This window comes from Sapajus apella, unplaced genomic scaffold, assembly GCF_009761245.1.
Source record: "Sapajus apella isolate SASKATOON/1434 unplaced genomic scaffold, GSC_monkey_1.0 scaffold130, whole genome shotgun sequence".
Classification (NCBI taxonomy): Eukaryota; Metazoa; Chordata; class Mammalia; order Primates; family Cebidae; genus Sapajus; species Sapajus apella.
In genome coordinates, this window is record NW_022437070.1 from 2,228,828 (window position 1) to 2,249,522 (window position 20,695).

Below are 20,695 nucleotides of genomic sequence, written 5' to 3' on the forward strand. Positions count from 1 at the left end.
GGCAACATAGTGAGACCCCATATCTACAAAAAATTTAAAAAATAGCAGGCCAGGCTAGGTGGCTCACACTTGTAATCCCAGCACTTTGGGAGGCCAAGGCAGGCGGATCACCTGAGGTCAGGAGTTTGAGACCAGCCTGGCCAAGATAGTGAAACCCCATCTGTACTAAAAATACAAAATTAGCCAAGTGTGGTGGTGAGTCCCTGTAATCCCAGCTACTCAGGAGACTGAGGCATGAGAATTACTTGAACAGGGAGGTGGAGGTGCAATGAGCCAAGATAGTGCCACTGCACTCCAGCCTGAGCAACAGAGCAAGATTCTGTCTAAAATAAAATAAAATAAAATAAAATAAAAATATCCAGGGGGAACGGCATGTGCCTGTGATCCCAGCTACTTAGGAGACTGAGGTGGGAGGATTAATTGAGCCTAGGAAGTCAAGGCTGCAGTGAGCTGTGACCACGCACTGCACTCCAGCCTGGGTGACAGAATGGGACCCTGTCTCAGAAAAAAAGGAAAAACCAAAGGACTGAGGAAGGAAGGGACCCAGCACACAGCTGAGCAGGGCAGAGCGAGGGCACTTGCCCCCAAGGCCCCTCCCTGCCCTTTACCCACAGCATATGGGTATGTTGGAGAGAGGCATGAACCAGGTGTCACTCTGACTTTGGGTAAAGCCTTTTCAAACTCTCTGGGCCTCAGATAAGTGAATGAGAGGAGACAGGGATTATCTCTAAGCTTCAGTTCTGCTGGCCTTCGGGAGCCTGATTCCTGCGGGGTTACCCCAGGGCAGAGCTATGTAACGGGAGGGGAGTCGGGAGGGTGTAGGTTCAGGTCCCAGCGAGATAGTGTGCTCTCTATGCAGCCCTGGGAAAATCACGTCCCTTTGAGACACAGTTGACTCATCTGTAAAATGGGTATCATATCACTATCTCCTGACAGGGCTGTTCTGAGCTTTCCTTGAGATAGGACAGGTGAGAATAAGTTCTGAATAATTGGTGGCAGTGTGTCTTTCCCAGAGTAAACTCCTTGGGGCAGGGACTGAATCTGATTCCTTTCCACATCACCAGGCCCACCACCGGGCCATCCTGCAGGGCCTCAAGGTGTTGGATGGGTGGGTGGATGGAAAGATGTACACGTCTGGTGTAAACAGCGCCCGGCTTGGGCCAGGGGCAGTGGCTCACACCTATAATCCCAGGACTTTGGGGGCCCAGGTGGGAGGATCACTTGAGGGCAGGATTTTGAGACTAGCCTGGCCAACATGGTGAAACCCCGTCTCTACTAGAAACATAAAAAATTAGCTGTCATGGTAGCCGGCGCTTGTAATCCCAGCTACTCAGGAGGCTGAGGCAGGAGAATCACTTGAACCCAGGAGGCAGAGGTTGAAGTAAGCCGAGATAGCACCACTGCGCTCTAGCCTGGGTGACAGAGAGAGATTCAGTCTCAAAAAAAAAAAGAAGGTGAAAAGGTGGCTGTGAATGGATGGACGTAGGCTTGAGATAGGCTTGAGAGTTCAAGATGCTTTCTGGGGTCAGCACAGGGGTGGCTTCTCCATGCTGACCCTGCTCCTGGCCACCCCGCAGGCGGGAACCGTATCACACAGGCGGTGCTGGGCGCCCACGATGGCGGCGTGTTTGGGCTCTGCGCCCTGCGGGACGGGACGCTGGTGTCTGGAGGGGGCCGCGATCGGCGAGTGGTCCTCTGGGGTTCTGACTACAGCAAGCTGCAGGAAGTGGAGGTGAGGAGGGGCAGTGGGCTCAGATGGGGATGGAGAGGTCCTCCCATCCCCCAGCCCCCTAGGGCTCCCAACACTAGACCCTCCTCCCCCCAGCATGTCACCCCATGCCCACCCCCGTGCGCATCCTTCTTATCTCCCCTCTTTTTTAGAGACGGGGTTTCACCATGTTGACCAGGATGGTCTCGATCTCTTGACCTCGTGATCCACCCGCCTCGGCCTCCCAAAGTGCTGGGATTACAGGCTTGAGCCACCGCGCCCGGCCTCTTATCTCCCCTCTTATCTGCCGACCCAGGTCCCCGAGGACTTTGGCCCGGTGCGCACTGTGGCAGAGGGCCACGGAGACACGCTGTACGTGGGGACCACCCGCAATTCCATCCTGCAGGGCTCCATCCACACGGGCTTCTCGCTGCTGGTCCAGGTGCGCCTCTCCCCTGCAGCCTCCCCTCTTCCTAGCTCTTTCCCTTGTCTCCCCTGCATCATCCACTCCTCCCCACTCCCAGTTCTCACCTCCCTGCTCTGTCCCTTCTCTGACCTGGCCCTGACGCAGGACCCCTTCCCATGATCTAGCAACCAAGAGTTTAACTGCGAGCGCAGCAAAGGGACCCCGGGCCCCTCTCCAACTGTGCTGCCTCAGGCCACGCTGACTGGGGGTGGCATCCTTCAGGCTGGTGAGCGTCCCTACAGGTTGTCCCACGGCTGCAGACACCCTGGTCACACACCTCTCCAGTCTTCAGCTCCACGGATTTGGGAAGGCCCTGCTGGATTCTGCCTGCGTTTCTTCTCGCAGCTCAAATGCCTGCTTCTCCCTCCCGGGCCTCCTGCCTCCCTTCCTTATCCTTGGCCCAGTTAAAGAACTCACCTACCGGGAAGCACTATATTTATAAATTTATCTTTATCTTTTTTTTTTTTTTTTTTTTGAGACGGAGTTTCGCTCTTGTTACCCAGGCTGGAGTGCAATGGTGCGATCTCGGCTCACCGCAACCTCCGCCTCCTGGGTTCAGGCAATTCTCCTGCCTCAGCCTCCTGAGTAGCTGGGATTACAGGCACGTGCCACCATGCCCAGCTAATGTTTTGTATTTTTAGTAGAGACGGGGTTTCACCATGTTGACCAGGATGGTCTCGATCTCTTGACCTCGTGATCCACCCGCCTCGGCCTCCCAAAGTGCTGGGATTACAGGCTTGAGCCACCGCGCCCGGCCCCCTTTATCTTTTTTTTTGAGACAGAGTCTTGTTCTGCCACCCAGGCTGGAGCACAGTGGCGCAATCTCAGCTCACTGCAACCTCCGCCTCTCAGCGTCAAGTGATTCTCCTGCCTCAGCCTCCCGAGTAGCTGAACCTACAGGTGTTCACCACCATGCCCAGCTAACTTTTGTATTTTTGGTAGAAATGGGTTTCACCATGTTGGACAGGTTGGTCTTGAGCTTCCTGACCTCAAGTGATCCACCCGCCTCGGCCTCACAAAGTGCTGAGATTACAGACATGAGCGTGCCCAAACTTTCTTTTCTTTTTCTTTCTTTTTTTTTTTAATTTTTGAGACAGAGTTTTCTCCGTCACCAGGGCTGGAATGCAGTGGCTCAATCTCAGCTCACTGCAACGTCTGCCTCCTGGGTTCAAGTGATTCTCCTGACCTCAGGTGATCCACCCACCTCAGTCTCCCAAAATGCTGGGGTTATAGGTGTGAGCCACTGCACCCAGTCCATAGTATTATGCTGGTTATTATAGTTATTAATTGTAATATTAATATTACTTTGGGAGGCCAAGGCAGGCAGATCACTTGATGTCAGGAGTTTGAGACCAGCCTGGGCGACTTGGCAAAATCCCATCTATACTAAAAATACAAAACATTAGCTGGGCATGGTGATGTGTGCCTGTAATCCCAGTTACTCAAGAAGCTGAGACAGGAGAATTGCTTGAACCTGGGAGGCAGAGGCTACAGTGAGCTGAGATCCCACCACTGCACTCCAGCCTGGGTGACAGAGTGAAGCTCCGTCTCAAAAAAAATTGTTATAAATAATAATAGATATTTCCATTTCGTGACCACCTTCTCTGAATTATCCTTATGTTTAGCATTTATTTATTTATTTTTGAGGCAGGGTCTCACTCTGTCACCCAGCCTGGAGCACAGTGGTGCCATCTCAGCTCACTGCATCCTCCATCTCCTGGGCTCAAGGGATCCTCCGGCCTCAGCCTCTCGAGTAGCTGGGACTACAGGTGTGCACCACCACACCTAGCAAATTTTTCTATTTTTTGTAGAGACAGGATTTTGCCATGGTACCCAGGCTGGTCTCGAACTCCTGAGCTCAAACAATCTTCCCTCCTCAGCCTCCCAAAGTGCTGGGATTACTGGCATGAGCCACCATGCCCGGCCAGCATTTGAGTGATTTGAGTGAGCACAAGAATGCAATGAGGCACGCATACCAATTGGCCTCATTTTACAGACTTTCAAACTGAGGCTCCAAGGAGATGTCACCTCCCTAGGTGACTGCCCTCGCTCAGTAATAGAGAGCCAAGGGTCAGAGCCATGAGGTTTAGTGCCCTCCATGAGGTCCCTGAGACTTCTGGGCTCTAGAATGGCCTTCCCAGATCCTTGGAGCTGGAGGCCTGGGAGGTGTGTGGCCAGGGTGCGGCCTGTCTGCCCCCTGAGGTTCAAGCTCTGAGCCACCAAGCCCTCCTGCCTCCCATTGTGCAAAGAGGAAAGCAGAGGTCCCTGCAGAAGGGGCAGGATTTGCCTTGAGTCACACACCAGGGCATGGGTCCAGATGCCCAAGCAAGGTCCCTGTCTGAGACATTGGGAAAGGTGTTCCCTGGGTCCTGCTGGTGCAGGGTGCATCGCTGGGGCTCATCCAGGACTTCCTGTCTGACATTAGGGTTGGGTGGGAAAAGGCCAGAGCTGCAGTCTCCATCCTGCCATCCTCCCTTTCCACCAGGGCCATGTGGAAGAGCTGTGGGGTCTCGCCGCACACCCCAGCCGGGCCCAGTTTGTGACCTGTGGGCAGGATAAGCTGGTGCATCTGTGGAGCTCAGAGACCCACCAGCCTCTGTGGAGCAGGATCATCGAGGTAAGGGGCCTGGGGACTGGAAACGCACCATTCTAACAAAACTACGCTTCTCCACGTATCAGGGCTCAGCACAGCAGACTGACACCTAACAAGGTCTTTTTTTGTTTTTTGTTTTTTTGTTTGTTTGTTTTGAGACAGAGTCTTGCTCTGTTGCCCAGGCTGGAGTGAAATGGAGTGATCTCAGCTCACTGAAACCTCCATCTCCCAAGTTCAAGCAATTCTCCTGCCTTAGCCTCCTGAGTAGCTAGGATTACAGGCATGCAACACCACACCCAGCTAATTTTTGTATCTTTAGTAGAGACGGGGTTTCACCATATTGGCCAGGCTGGTCTCGAACATCTGACCTTGTGATCCCTCCACCGTGGCCTCCCAAAGTGCTGGGATTACAGGCGTGAGCCACCATGCCCAGCCAAACAAGATCTTTTTAAGCAAGGTAGGGATTTGGTCCAGGGAACTGGGTGCTTAGAAGCCTCTCAGAAGGATTGGGGGTGTGGGTTCTTGACAGGAAGGGAGCCCAGGACAATACAGAACCAACCCATCAGGGGAGCTGCTGTGAGGAGCAGGGAGTCAGGAGGCACTGAGTTCAAGGAAGCTTCGATCGCTGCAACAGTCAAGTGTAGAGCTACACGGTCCCATAGGGTAACCACCAGCCACGTACGGCTATTCACACTTCATTAATTAAAATGTAAAAAGAGGCCTGGGATGGTGGCTCACGCCTGTAATCCCTGGACTTTGGGAGGCCAAGGTGGGTGGATCATGAGGTCAGGAGATCAAGACCATCCTGGCCAACATGGTGAAACCCCGTCTCTACTAGAATACAAAAAATTAGCTGGGTGTGGTGGCACACGCCTATAATCCCAGCTACTCAGGAGGCTGAGGCAGGAGAATCGCTTGAACCGGGGAGGCAGAGGTTGCAGTGAGCTGAGATCGTGCCACTGCACTCCAGCCTGGCCACAGAGCAAGACTCAGTCTCCAAAAAAAAAAAAAATTGTAAGGCCGGACGCAGTGGCTCACGCCTGGAATCCTAGCACTTTGGGAGGCCGAAGTGGATGGATCACCTGAGGTCAAGAGTTTCAGACCAGCCTGGCCATCATGGTGAAATCCCACCTTTTAAAAAATAAAAAATTGTAAACAATAAAAATTGCAAATAATAAAAATTGCAGCTGGGTGTGGTGGCTCATACCTGTAATCCCAGCACTTTGAGAGGCAGGTGGATTCTGTGAGTCCAGGAGTTTGAGACCAGCCGGGGCCACATGGTCAAACCCCATCTCTACAAAAAATGGGGGGGGGGAAGGTGGGCATGGTGGCATGTGCCTACAGTCCCAGCTTCTCCGGAGGCTGAAGTGGGAGTATCATCTGAGCCCAGGAGGTGGAAGTTGCAGTGAGCTGAGATTGCACCACTACACTCCAGCCTGGGCAACAGAGTCAGACTCTGTCTCAAAAAAAGAAAAATCAGAGGCTGGGCGCAGCGGCTCACACCTGCAATCCCACCACTTTCAAAGGCTGAGGTGGGCAGATCACCTGAGGTCAGGAGTTGGAAACCAGCCTGGTCAACCTGGTGAAACCCCGTCTCTACTAAAAATACAAAAATTAGCTGGGCATGGTGGCAGTCACCTGTAGTCTGAGCCAGGAGAAGCACTTGAACTCGGGAGGCGGAGGTTGCAGTGAGCTGAGACCGTGTCATTGCACTCCAGCCTGGGCGACAGAGTGAAACTCCATCTCAAAAAATAAATAAATAAAAAGAGTCTTAAAATTCTGGATGCCCTTTGTCCCAGCATTCCCCCATCTAGCAAATTACCTTAAAAAGTCGTCTTAGATGAATAAAGCTGTGGGAATTTAGGAGTAAGGAAGGATCCCAGGACAGCAGTGACAGGAGGAATGTTTTCCGTTCAGGCTAACATGTTACAGGAATGTAAAGGGGAATGGCTGCCAGGGTGTCTGGGGTGGTGGGGTTCCAAAGGGCAGCAGAGGGAGGGGAGAACCCTCATGTCAGGATTAGAGTTGGCCCTGAGGACGGAGAGTGGCCAGATGGACATGGGACCTCAGCTCTGAGCCCCGCCTCTTTTCTTCCTTTCTCAGGACCCTGCCCGCTCAGCCGGCTTCCATCCCAGCGGCTCTGTCCTGGCCGTGGGCACAGTAACTGGCAGGTAAAGCTGAGGAGGGCATTTGGGGAGGGCTTCTCTGCTCCCTGGGGAACTGGCCCTTTTCCCTTGTTCTTGCTTTCGCAAATCCCACAATTTACTGAGCCAAGATCCCTCAACATTCCTCTGGCTCACTGTAGCCACTGCTTCCCGGCGATTTTCTTGCCTCAGCCTCCCAAGTAGCTGAGATTACAGGCGCCTACCACTGTGCCCGGCTAATTTTTTTGATTTTTAGTAGTGACTCGGCCGGGCGTGGTGGCTCATGCCTGTAATCCAAGCTCTTTGGAAGCCAAGGTGGGCGGATCACCTGAGGTTGGGAGTTCAAGACCAGCCCGACCAACATGGTGAAACCCCGTCTTTAAAAAGCAAAGAAAAAAAAGTAGTGACGGGGTTTCACCATGTTGGCCAGCCTTCCCCAAAGTGCTGAGATTACAGGCGTGAGTCACCGCACCTGGTCTTGTTTTATTTCATTTTTTTGAGACAGAGTCTTACTCTGTCGCCCAGGCTGGAGTGCAGTGGTGTGATTTCCGCTCACTGCAACCTCTGCCTCCCGGGTACAAGTAATTCTTGGGCATCAGCCTCCCCAGTAGCTGGGATTACAGGCACGCGCCACCACGCCCAGCTAATTTTTGTATTTTTAGGAGAGACGGGGTTTCGCCATGTTGGCCAGGCTGGTTTTGAACTCCTGACCTAAAGCGATTCACCCGCCTTGGCCTCCCAAAGTGCTGGCATTGATTATAGGCCTCAGCCACCGAGTCCAGCCGGGATCCCTTCTGGGGTCCCTCTGATCCCTCCCTCAGGCCCCACAGATTGCGGCCGCTCTCTGTCAGATCAGCTCACCCCTCCTCCCCCACCACACCCTCTCCTTCAAGATGGCTGCTGCTGGACACAGAGACCCATGACCTGGTGGCTATCCACACAGACGGCAATGAACAGATCTCAGTGGTCAGCTTCTCCCCAGGTAAGCAGCAGGCCTGAGACACCAGAGTGGCAGGGCCAGGGGACGGAGGCTCAGAGTTCTTGGCAGGGGGAGGGGTGGAGCCTGCACTGCTAGGCCTCGGAGGGATGCAGTGGGGATGGAGCTGGGGATTGTTGAGGGGGCTGAGTCTGGGCGAGGAGGGGGCGGAGCCTGGGTGCCTCCTCATAGCCCCCCTCCCCCTCCCCCAGACGGGGCGTACCTGGCCGTGGGCTCCCACGACAACTTGGTGTACGTGTACACGGTGGACCAGGGCGGCCGCAAGGTCAGCCGCCTGGGCAAGTGCTCGGTGAGTGGGCAGTGGCCCCCAGCCCGCGCCGCCACCCCGCCCAGGGGGTGCAGAATTAACCAATTTTCTACCTCAAGGGAGCGCAGCTTCAACACTCAACTGATTGTGCCCTGATCAGAGCAAGGAGTCTTGGCCCCGCCCACACATTCACCACCTCTTGTCTTCTAAGCCCGCCCCTTCGTGTAGCCCCGCCTCTCACGTTCCGAGACCGCCCCTTTGTGTAGCCCCGCCCCCACGTGCTAAGCTCACCATCTGTGTAGCCCCGCCCCTCACGTTCCGAGACCGCCCCTCTGTGTAGACCCGCCCCTCACATTCAAAGCCAGTTCTTCCGTGTCTAGCTCTGCCCACTTGTTCTAAACTCCATTGTGTTCTAAGTGCTTTTTGTCTAGCCCTGACCATCACAGTCTGGCCCCGCCCACAGTAGTCTGGCCCCGCCCCACACGCCAGAGGCCTGTGTATCTTTCCTTTAGTCCCCTTGTGTTCTCACCCTACCTCTGTATTTGACCTTCCACTCTCCTGATTTAATCATGTCCCCCTCTCCTTGGCTCCGTCCTCTCCAGCTCTAACACCATCCCTTCCCTCCCCGGCAGGGCCATTCCAGTTTTATCACCCACCTGGATTGGGCCCAGGACAGCAGCTGCTTTGTCACCAACTCCGGGGACTATGAGATTCTGTACTGTGAGTTCTCCGGGACCCAGAGACGTTTCTTCCTCTGTCTCATTTGCACGTGTGATTTGCAGACTTCCCTGAGTTCTGGGAGGGGAGGCAGGGGCTTCAAGTCTCTCTCCGTTGGTGTTCAAGGCTATTTCTGATTTGGAATTCAGAGACCCCTGAGTTCTGATTTTCTCCCTGGTGTACCCCACTTCTAGCCAATTCCTCCCCTTTCTGGCCAGATGGGTAGGATGCACGTTTATTTTTTTAATTTTTATTTTTTGAGACGGACTCTCACTCTGCCACCCAGGCTGGACTGCAATGGCACAGTTTCGACTCACTGCAACCTCCACCTTCTAGGTTCAAATGATTCTCCTGCCTCAGTCCCCCCACCCCCCAGTAGCTGGGATTACAGGAGCATGCCACCATGCCCAGCTAATTTTATTTATTTATTTATTTAGTGAGATGCAGTTTCCCTCTTGTTACCCAGGCTGGAGTGCAATGGCATGATCTCGGCTCACCGCAACCTCCGCCTCCTGGGTTCAAGCGATTCTCCTGCCTCAGCCTCCCAAGTAGCTGGGATTACAGGTGTCCACCACCATGCCCAGCTAATTTTTTTTTTGTATTTTTAGTAGACATGGGGTTTCGCCATGCTGGCCAGGCTGGTCTCAAACTCCTGGTCTCAGGTGATCCGCCCGCCTCGGCCTCCCAAACTGCTGGGATTACAAGCATGAGCCACCATGCCCGGCCTGATTTTTATGTATTTAGTAGAGATGGTGTTTCACCATCTTGGCCAGGCTGGTCTCGAACCCCTGACCTCAAGTGATCCACCTGGGCTCGGTGGCTCACACCACCTGCTGTTATTACAGGCGTGAGCCATCCACAGCCAGCCAGATGCAGGTTTCAAAGCAGATGCTTCGCTTATGCTGTGGGCTGTGAGAACCCAGCATGTAGCCATCTCAGCCAGTTCTGAGAGGTGGAATGAGCCCTGGGACCTTAGCCGTCTTTGTCTTGGACCTCAGCGCCCGATGTCTAAGAAAGGGATGGGTTTACTCCGAAGTTCTTCCAACTCTGAATGTCTCCTTCCATTTTCTGCCCCAGGGGACCCGGCTACCTGTAAGCAGATCACCAGTGCGGATGCTGTGAGGAACATGGAATGGGCCACAGCTACTTGTGTCCTGGGGTTTGGGGTGTTTGGTGAGTTCTGGAATGAGGAGAGACATCCTCACTGGTGGTTTCCAGAGTCTTACTGCTTACCTCCAGTGTGGGACGCTCGCTCCTTTACTGCATGTGTGCTGCATTTGTATAAGAGGAAAGGGTAGCGTGAGATGACTGTTTAGAGCTATAATAAAATGAAACCAAATAGGTGTGGTAACTGACCAGGAGATTCCCACACTGCTGGTGCCCTAGCTGCCCATTCATTCAGGCATGAATGCAGTGAATACATACTCCTTAAGCAGTTCTGTGGCCGCCATGGGCTTGGCAGTGACCATGACTGGGAGCCCTACTCTCCTGGGCTCATAGTCTAGTGGAGGAGGTAGACTTGTCCACGGACAGTGATGACCCAGAGTGAGCAGGGCTGGGACAGAGAAACCCAGGTGGGGCCTAGTCTGGAAGGGAATCAGGGAAGGCTTCCTGGAGGAAGAGACATCTGAGCTAGGACCTGGAGGATAAGGAGTTACTGTCCAGGGCAGTGAAGAAGGAAAGCTGTCTCTAGGGAAAGGGAATAGCACATCCAAAAGCCCAGGCATGACACAGAACTTGGCATTCAGAGAAATGCAGGGAGGCGGGGTGGCCAAATCATTACAGAGGTTAACAGGAGCACTGACGAGGGATGAGGCTGGAGCAGTGGATGGGGCCCGCTGAGGCTTAGAGTCGTGTGCTTTCTTCCGAGGTGACCAGGGAGCCATGGAAGGGTTCTGAGTTGAGCAGGGTCAGGCTCGGATTCACATTTTAAGAAGGTCATTCTGCTAGCTGGGTGTGGTGGCGCATGCCTGTAATCCCAGCTACTTGGGAAGCTGAGGCAGGAGAATCACTTGAACCCCGGGAGTTGGAGGTTGCAAGTGAGCCAGGATGGCACCGCTGCACTCCAGCCTGGGTGACAGAGTGAGACTCAGTCTCAAAAAAAAAAAAAAAAAAAAAAAAAAAAAAGGTCATTCTGACTCGTATGGTCATATTGATACGGGCTAGGTCAGAACAAATGAGGATGGCTGACATCTAACCACTTCCCTCCATCATGCCCACAGGGATCTGGTGTGAAGGGGCGGATGGCACGGATATCAACGCGGTGGCCCACTCCCACGATGGGAAGTTGCTGGCTTCAGCTGACGACTTTGGCAAAGTTCACCTGTTTAGCTACCCCTGTTGTCAGCCTCGAGTGAGTCCCTTAGGGAGATGGGGGGGACAGGGGCAGCAAGCAGGGGTGGGGACAAGATTCAGGCAGCTCTAGTCGAACCCCACCCCTTCTCTGAGCCTCAGTTTCCCCATCTGTACAAGGAGGACAGTGGTCTTGATCCCAAGGGCCTTTCTTTTTTTTTTAGACAGAGTTTCACTCTTGTTACCCAGGCTGGAGTGCAATGGCACGATCTCTGCTCACTGCAACCTCGGCCTCCTGGGTTCAAGCAATTCTCCTGCCTCAGCCTCCCGAGTAGGTGGGACTACAGGCACGCACTACCACGCCCAGCTAATTTTTGTATTTTTAGTAGAGATGGGTTTTCACCATGTTGACCAGGATGGTCTCAATCTCTTGACCTCGTGATCCACCCGCCTCGCCCTCCCAAAGTGCTGGGATTACAGGTGTGAGCCACCGCGCCTGGCCCAAGGGCCTTTCTTAACCCAAAGGTGGATGAATTTCAGTGTGTCATGCTGGAAACATGGCTCTCTGAAGTTCTGAGCAACTGCAATTCTGAGCTCTTTGGTTATTTTATCCTTGTTAATGCCTCAGTAAATATTTATTGAGCACCTACTGTGTACCTGGGCACAGGAGATACAACCATATCTTACAAGTTTTTAAGGGAGGCTAAGGCCAGGCACAGTGGCTCACACGTAATTGCAACAGCTTGCAAGACTGAAGCCAGAGGATCACTTGAGGCCAGGAGTTCAAGACCAGCCTGGGCAACAAAATGAGACCCAGTCTCTACAAACAATACACAAAATTAGCCGAGCATGGTGGTGCACGCCTGTAGTCCCAGCTACAAGGGAGTCTGAGGCAGAAGCATTTCTTGAGCCGAGGGGCTTGAGGCTGCAGTGAGCCATGATTGCACCACTGTACTCTAGCCTGGGTGACAGAGCAAGACTTTGTCTCAAAACAAAGAGAAAAACAAAAAAAAACTAGATGTTAATTTCACCTTTCTCTGGTTCCAACAGAAGAGGGATTGTTTCAACATTTTCCTAGGAAATTTTCATACATAAAGCAGAAAGACTAGTACAGTGACCCCTCCTGTACTTATTACCCATCTTCAGCTATTACCAGGTTTGGCTTTTTTTTTTCATTTCTTCTTTCTCCTTTCTCTTTTACTATTTATTGATTTATTGAGACAAAGTTTTGCTTTTGTTGCCCAGGATGGAGTGCAATGGCATAATGTCAGCTCATTGCAACCTCCGCCTCCCAGGTTCAAGTGATTCTCCTGCCTCAGCCTCCCTAGTAGCTGAGATTATAGGCATGCGCCACTACGCCCAGCAAATTTTGTATTTTTAGTAGAGACAGGGTTTCTCCGTGTTGGTCAGGCTGGTCTCGAACTCCCAACCTCAGGTGATCCGCCTGCCTCTGCCTCCCAAAGTGCTGGGATTACAGGTTGAGCCACTGTGCCCGACCTATTTATTTGTTTTTGAGACAGAGTCTCACTGTTGCCCAGGCTGGAGTGCAGTGGTGTGATCTCGGCTCACTGCAATCTCCACCTCCTGGGTTCAAGTGATTCTCCTGCCTCAGCCTCCCTAGTAGCTGGGATTACAGGCACGTGCCACCACACCCAGCTAATTTTTTATTTTTAGTAGAGACAGCATTTCACCTTGTTGGCCAGGCTGGTCTTGAACTCCTGACCGCAGGTGATCTGTCCGCCTCAGCCTCTCAAAATTATGGGATTACAGGTGAGAGCCACGGCACCTGTCCTAGTGTGTAGTTTTAAGAAACCACATATGTGGCTACATGCAGTGGCTTATGCCTGTAATTGCAGCACTTTGGGAGGATGAGGCCATGGATCATCTGAGGCCAAGAAGGATCATCTTGAGACCAGCCTGACCCCATCTCTACTAAAAATACAAAAATTACCTGGGCATGGTGGCAGGTGCCTGTAATCCCAGCTTCTCAGGAGGCTGAGGCAGGAGAATCGCTTGAACCCAGGAGGCGGAGGTTGCCGATATCATGCCACTGCACTCCAGCCTGGGACACAGAGCAAAACTCTGTCTCAAAAGAAAAAAAAAGATCAGGCGCAGTGGCTCATGCCTGTAATCCCAGTACTTTGGGAGGCCGAGGTGGGTGGATCATGAGGTCAAGAGTTCAAGACCATCCTGGTCAAGATGGTGAAACCCCATCTCAACTAAAAATACAAAAATTAGCCAGGCGTGGTGGCAGGCGCCTGTAATCCCAACTACTCAGGAGCCTGAGGCAGCAAATTGCCTGAACCCAGGAGGCAGAGTTGCAGCGAGCCGAGATCACATCACTGCACTCCAGCCTGGAGTCCTGCACAGAGCAAGACTCCATCTCAAAAATATAATAATAATAAAATAATAAGGATAATTTCTATATATCCACAAGCCCCTGACCACTCCTACTCATTAGCATTAATTTCTTACATGCCTCATCCCTAGGAAGGCAAAAACAAGACATCAATTCCTAAATATGATCTAATAACCAGTACATACTAACATTTCCTTGATGTTCCCCAGACTGGCCTTCTGCAGATAGGCTTATATCTCATATCTCATCATGTAGACCAGCCTTCCCCGTGTGCACGGTGCTTTTTCTATTTACGCCATTAACTTGTTGAATAAACCAATTCAGGTACCCTGCTGGGTTTTGTGTTTGCTTTTTGTGTTTACAGTCTTCCTCTGTTGCCCAGGCTGTAGTGCAGTAGCGTGATCTTGGCTCACTGCAACCTCCACTGCCTGGGTTCAAGTGATACTCATGCCTCAGCCTCCCTAGTAGCTGGGACTACAGGCACGGGCCACCACGCCCGGATAATTGTTTTTGTATTTTTAGTAGAGACAGGATTTCACCATGTTGGCCATTCTGGTCTTGAACTCCTGACCTCAGGTGATCTGCCTGCCTTGGCCTCCCAAAGGGCTGGGACGACAAGTGTGAACCACCACGCCCTACCTAAATTTGTATTTTTAGTAGAGATGGGGTTCTACCATGTTGGCCAGGCTAGTCTCAAACTCCTGACCTCAAGCCTCCCAAAGTGCTGGGATTACAGACGTAAGCCACCACGCCAGCTGTTCTGTTGATTCTCAAACAAAAGGCTTATTAGCCCTGGCAACATAGGGAGACCCCACTGCTATAAAAAGATTAGCCAGATGTGGTGGTGCATGTCTGTGATTCCCAGCTACTTGGGAGACTGAGGTGGGAGGATCCCTTGAGTCCAGGAGGTCGAGGCTGCATTGAAGCTGTGCTCATGCCTGACTTCACTCTCACCTAAGTGACAAAAAAAATAAATAAATAAAAGAGGACGAGCAGGGAAGAACCAGGTCAAGACAAGAGGACCATGGGGTGGCATTGCCCCCACTGACCTTTCTTCACTTATTCTTTCTTTATAACAGGCCCTCAGCCACAAATACGGTGGACACAGCAGCCACGTGACGAATGTAGCCTTCTTGTGGGATGACAGCATGGCCCTGACCACGGGGGGCAAGGACACCAGTGTGCTACAGTGGCGGGTGGTCTGACGCGGCCAGGGCAGAGTCAGGTGTCAGGGCAGGAATTCTATTTTCGGGAGATGTCTATTGCCGAGTAGAGTAATATATACCCAGAGTATGTCTATAGCAGAGCGGGTTATGGGGGCGGGAGGGTAGACTGACAGACAGAAATCTCTATTTATCCGGGTGGGAAGAGGGGTCACGTCGATTAGGGGATCCACCAGTGTTTGGTTTGGGGTGTTTTTTTAAGTTTTTTCTTTTATATCATCCATAAATAAAGACACATGCACTAAGGTGTGTCTGTGTATTTGTGTGGTGTGTGCCTAGACAGTCGTGTATGTGTATGGATGTGTGCGTGTATTAGTGTGTTAGTCCATTTTCATGCTACTGATAAAGACATACCCAAGACTGGGCAATTGACGAAAAGAAGAGGTCTATTGGACTTACAGTTCCACGTGGCTGGAGAGGCCTCACCAGTATGGTGGAAGACGAGAGGCACATCTTGCATGGCAGCCGACAAGAGAGCTGGTGCAGGGAAACTCCCCCTTTTTCTTTTCTTTTTTGTGATGGAGTTTTCCTCTTGTTGCCCAGGGCGGAGTGCAATCGCACCATCTCGGCTCACCACAACCTCCACCTCCTGGGTTCAAGTGATTCCCCTGCCTCAGTCTCCTGAGTAGCTGGGATTACAGGCATGCACCACCATGCCCAGCTAATTTTGTAATTTTAGTAGAGACGGGGTTTCTCCATGTTGGTCGGGCTGGTCTTGAACTCCCGACTCAGGTGATCTGCCTGCCTCGGCCTCCAAAGTGCTGGGATTACAGGCATGAGCCACTATGCCCTGTGGGAAACTTTTCTTTTTAAAACCATTAGATTCTGTGAGACTTACTCACTATCACAAGAACAGCACAGGAAAGACCTGCCCCCATGATTCAATGACCTCCCACCAGGTCCCACCCACAACACCTGGGAATTCAAGATGAGATTTAGTTGGGGACCCAGCCGAACCATATCAGTCTGTTACAGTGCTTGTGATGAGGGACCCTTGTTGCTTAGGTCTTCCTTGGATGCAAGTGATAGAAACCATCTCGCTCTAACTTGGATTAAAATAAAACTTTTGGCCAGGTGCGGTGGCTCACACCTGAAATCCCAGCACTCTGAGAGGCTGAGAGGGGCGGATCACCTGAGGTTAGGAGTTCAAAACCAGCCTGGCCAACATGGGGAAACCCTGTCTCTACTAAAAATGAAAAAAATTAGCCAGGCATGGTGGCGGGCACCTTAATTCCAGCTACTCGGGCAGAGGCTGGAGAATTGCTTGAACCCTGGAGGCAGAGGTTGCAGTAAGCTGAGATTGCGCCACTGCACTTCAGTCTGGGCAACAAGAGCAAGACTCAGTCTCAAAAAAAAAAAAAAAAAAAAAAAAAAAAAGAAAGTCAAAGCCTGGGCCAGGTGGTTCAAGGTTGTAATTCTAGCACTTTGGGAGGCCAAGGCAAGTGGATCACTTGAGGTCAGGAGTTCAAGACCAGCCTGGCCAGCATGATAAAAACCCGTATCTACTAAAAATACAATTAGCCACAGTTCAGAGGATGGGGCCACAGCCACTGTGGGAATAAGGGAAGCAGGAAGGGGCCCAGGAAGTGAATGCACCCTGACCTCTCTCCACAGACCCTGGAGATGGAGTTTGCACTAGACTTATCCTATCACCCTTAGGTCTGGAAGACAGTTTTCTGCCGCTCTTGGGTCAAAGGCTCCTCTCCACCTCCCCTCGCCCACTCCCACCTTTCGTCCCTTCCCCATTGCCCAGGCTCTGGGAAAGTGACCCAGCGCTGCTGAAGCGGCCCTGTTACTGGGGCTCCTGGTGCTCTCTCGACCCCTCGTGGCCAGACTAGGACCTGCATGGAAAAATGCACCCACAAAGATCTACTGGAAAAGTGCTGATGATTCTCCACATGACCCCCCTCCGCCAGCCCCCACAGGGTCACTCTCAGCCTTCCTTCCCCAGCCCGGGGCCCTGGGAGACTGCCCTGTGCAAACTCTATCCGCAGGGCCGGTGGAGAGAGGTCAGGGTATTCACTTCCTGGGCCCCTCCCTGCATCCCGCACTCACAGTGGCTGTGGTTCCCCTCTGAACCGCAGCTCCTCTGGGAACTCCAGCTGTCCCTGCAGATGGGTAACAAACTCCCTGTCCCTTCTGCCCTAAGCTGGTGATGGCTTGGTGCCCACTTCGGCTGATCCCCTGGTGCCGCCCCGTCCTTGTGGCTTCCTCCACTCTGCCCATCTCATAAAAACGCTCCCAGTTAAACCCTTGCAGTGGTCACTTGCTTCCCTCCAGGATCCTGATCAAGTCTCAGCATAAATTTAGAGTGAGCCAGAGAGAGAAGGGGACCCTAAGCCCATCAATGAGCATTCAGAATATATATATATATATGTATTTGTTTTTTTGAGACAGAGTCTCTCTCTGTTGTCCAGGCTGGAGTGCAGTGGCGCAATCTCAGCTCACTGCAACCTCCCCCTCCCAGGTTCAAGCGATTCTCCTGCCTCAGCCTCCCCAGTAGCTGGGACTACAGGCTCACACCACCATGCCTGGCTAATTTTTGCATTTTTTTTTTAGTAGAGACAGAGTTTCACCATGTTGGCCAGGATGGTCTCAATCTCCTGACCTCGTGATCTGCCCGCCTCCACCTCCCAAAGTGTTGGGATTACAGGCGTGAGCCACTGTGTCTGCTCCGTTTATTTTAAACTATGACTTCATTTACAGGAATTTTTTTTTCTTTTTTTCAGAGTATCACTCTGTCGCCCAGGCTGGAGTGCAATGGCGAGATCTTGGCTCACTGCAACCTCCGCCTCCCAGGTTCAACCGATTCTCCTGCCTCAGCCTCCTGAGTAGCTGGGACTACAGGTTCGCAGCACCACGCCCGGTTAATTTTTGTATTTGTAGTAGAGATGGGGTTTCACCATGTTGGTCAAGCTGATCTCGATCGAACTGACCTCGTGATCGGCCCGCCTCAGCCTCTCAAAGTGCTGGGATTACAGGTGTGAGCCACCGCGCCCTGCTGGAATGTCTAGAACATAACTAAACTCTGGTGAAAAATGAAAGAACACAGGACCCGGCTTAGTGGCTCACACCTGTAATCCTAGCACTTTGTGGGGTATATCACTTGAGTCCAGGTATTTGAGACCAGCCTGGGCAACATGGGGATGCCCCATCACTATAAAAACATACAGAAGTTATTTTTATTTATTATTGATTTTTACAGGTGCATCCTTGTAGGTCCAGCTACTCAGGAGGCGAGGTGGGAAAATCACCTGAGCTCAGGGAGGTTGAGGCTGCACTGAGTCATGGTCGTCCCACTGTACTCCAGCCTGGGCAACAGAGTGAGACCCTGTATCAAAAAAAAAAAAAAAAAAAGAAAGGAAGAACAGGTTTGCTTCCGGGAGTGAAGTAGTCTGCATTGCCTAAAAAGGAATACAAAACAATATTCTGAGATGATGAAAATATTCTTACTGTTTTTGTTTGTTTTGAGATGGAGTTACACTGTCACCCAGGCTGGAGCACACTTGCATGATCTCGACTCACTGCAACCTCTGCCTCCCAGGTTCAAGCGATTCTCCTGCCTCAGCCTCCCGAGTAGCTGGGATTAGAGGCACCTGCCACCACACCTGGCTAGTTTCTGTATTTTCAGTAGAGACAGGATTTTGCCATGTTAGCCAGTTGGGTCTTGAACTCCTCATCTCAAGTGATCTGCCCCAGCCTTCCAGTGTGTTGGGATTATAGGTATGAGCCACCGCACCCAGCCTGTTCTCCAACTCCTGACCTCAAGTGATCTGCCCGCCTCAGCCTCCCAAAGTGCTGAGATTACAGGCATGCGCCACTGCACCCGGTTGATATCCTGTGTCTTGGTTTGGGTGTTTAATTACATGGTGTATCCAATTTTCTGGATTCCTTATATTGTTCCCTTAAGATCTAAACATTTTAATTAAAAAATTTTTAAGACTAATTGTTAATTAAATGTAATTTTTAATTACATTTAATTTTAAATCATGGCTAAATGATGATATTTTTGTTTTTTTGGTAGCGATGAGGATTGCACTTGTTGCCCAGACTGGTCTCAAACTCCTGGGCTCCAGTGATCCTCCCGCCTCAGCCTCCCAAAATGCTGGGATTACAGGCATGAGCCACAGAGCTGAGTGTTCTTTTTATCCCCTGCCCCCCACCCCCCCATTTCCCAGGCTGTAGTGCAGAAGTGTGATCTTGGCTCACGGCAACCTTTGCCTCCTGGGCTCAGGTGATCCTTCCACCTTTGTCTGCTAAGTAGCTGGGATCACAGGCACGTGCCACTCAAGCTGGCTAATTAAAATAATTTTTTTTTTTTTGGTAAAGACAGAGTCTTGCTATGGGGATTGATCTCAAACTCCCGGCCTCAAGTGATCTGCCTGCCTTGGCCTCCTAAAGTGCTGGGATCAGAGGCATGAACCACCATGCCTGGCCAACATTTTAATTTTAATTTAAAAATAAAAAAGGAGGCCGGGCATGGTGGCTCACGCCTGTAATCTCAGCACTTCGGGAGGCCGAGGCAGGTGGATCACCTGAGGTCAGGCGTTTGAGACCAGCCTGGCTAACATGACGAAACTCTGTCTCTACTGAAAATATAAAGAATTAGCTGGGCGTGGTGGTTGGCACCTGTAATCCCAGCTACTTAAGAGGCTGAGGCAGGAGAGATGACTTGAACCTGGGAGGCGAGATCACGGCATTGTACTCCAGCCTGGGCAACAAGAGCGAAACTCTGTTTCAAAAAACAGAAAGTCTGGGTGAGGTGGCTCACACCTGTAATCCCAGCACTTTGGGAAGCCTAGGCAGGAAGATCACTTGAGGTCGGGAGTTCAAGACCAGCCTAATCAAGGTGAAAACCTATCTCTGCTAAAAACACAAAAATTAGCCAGGTGTGGTGGCTCACGCCTGTAATCCTAGCACTTTGGGAGGCCAAAGCAGAAGGATCACTTGAGCCCAGGAGTTTGAGACCAGCCTGAACAACACAGTGAGACCCCTGTTGTAGAAAAAAATTTTAAAAACTGGCCAGGTGTGGTGGTGCATCCCTGTGGTCCCAGCAACTTGGGAGGCTGAGGTGGGAGGATTACTTGAACCTGGGAGGTTGAGGCTGCAGTGAACCATGATCGTGCCACTGCTCTCCAGACTGGGCAGCAGAGTGAAAGCCTGTTTCAAAAAAAAGAAACATAAAGGCCAGGCACCGTGGCTCACGCCTGTAATCCCAACACTTTGGGAGGCCGAGGTGGGCAGACAGCTTGAGCTTAGGCGTTTCAGACCAGCCTGGCCAACATGGCAAAAGCCCGTCTCTATTAAAAATACAAAAATTAGCCGTGGCACCTGCCTGTAATCCAAGCTACTCAGGAGGCCAAGGCAGGAAAATTGCTTGAACCTGGGAGGTGGAAATTGCAGTGAGCGGAGATTGTGTAACTGCCCTCCAGCCTGGGTAACAGAGTGCGACTCTGTCTGAAAAAAAAGCAAGAAGCTGGGCGAGGTGGCTCACGAATGTAAGCCCAGGATCCAAGGCGGGCGGATCACCTGAGGTTGGGAGTTTGAGACCAGCCTGACCAACATGGAGAAACTCCGTCTCTACTAAAAATACAAAATTAGTCGGGCGAGGTGGCGCATGCCTGTAATCCCAGCTACTCGGGAGGCTGAGGCAGAAGAATCGCTTGAACCCGGGAGGCAGAGGTTGCGGTGAGATCTCGCCATTGCACTCCAGCCTGGGCAACAAGAGCAAAACTCGGAAAAAGGAAGGAAGGAGGGAGGGAGGGAGGGAAGGAAGAAAGAGAAGAAAGGAAAAAGCAAGCAGGCACCATGAGTGACCACCTTGATTCAAAGAGGAGACAGTCACGGGGATGTCCCTAGCCTAAAGTCTGACCAAGAGGCAGGCTGTAACCGCAACCCTAGAGCTCCTTCTAGGGGTGGCCCTGACTTCGGAGTTGGGGACCTAACAGA

The 20,695-nt window shown here is 51.8% G+C and overlaps 1 protein-coding gene across 3 annotated transcripts in view; it reads left to right on the forward strand.

Annotated features, from left to right (window-relative positions):
• The window catches only part of EML2 (EMAP like 2), a 36,362-nt gene extending 21,371 nt beyond the window's left edge, over window positions 1–14,991 (forward strand). For all 3 annotated transcript variants that reach the window (XM_032262612.1, XM_032262613.1, XM_032262614.1), the window contains 10 exons: window positions 1,578–1,732; window positions 2,025–2,150; window positions 4,660–4,791; window positions 6,871–6,938; window positions 7,805–7,893; window positions 8,100–8,197; window positions 8,788–8,875; window positions 9,950–10,045; window positions 11,095–11,225; window positions 14,603–14,991. In XM_032262612.1, the coding sequence (XP_032118503.1) occupies window positions 1,578–1,732; window positions 2,025–2,150; window positions 4,660–4,791; window positions 6,871–6,938; window positions 7,805–7,893; window positions 8,100–8,197; window positions 8,788–8,875; window positions 9,950–10,045; window positions 11,095–11,225; window positions 14,603–14,728 (1,109 nt within the window). In that variant the 3' untranslated portion in view covers window positions 14,729–14,991. The remainder of the gene's footprint in view (window positions 1–1,577; window positions 1,733–2,024; window positions 2,151–4,659; window positions 4,792–6,870; window positions 6,939–7,804; window positions 7,894–8,099; window positions 8,198–8,787; window positions 8,876–9,949; window positions 10,046–11,094; window positions 11,226–14,602) is intronic.
• The last annotated feature ends 5,704 nt before the right edge of the window (window positions 14,992–20,695 follow it).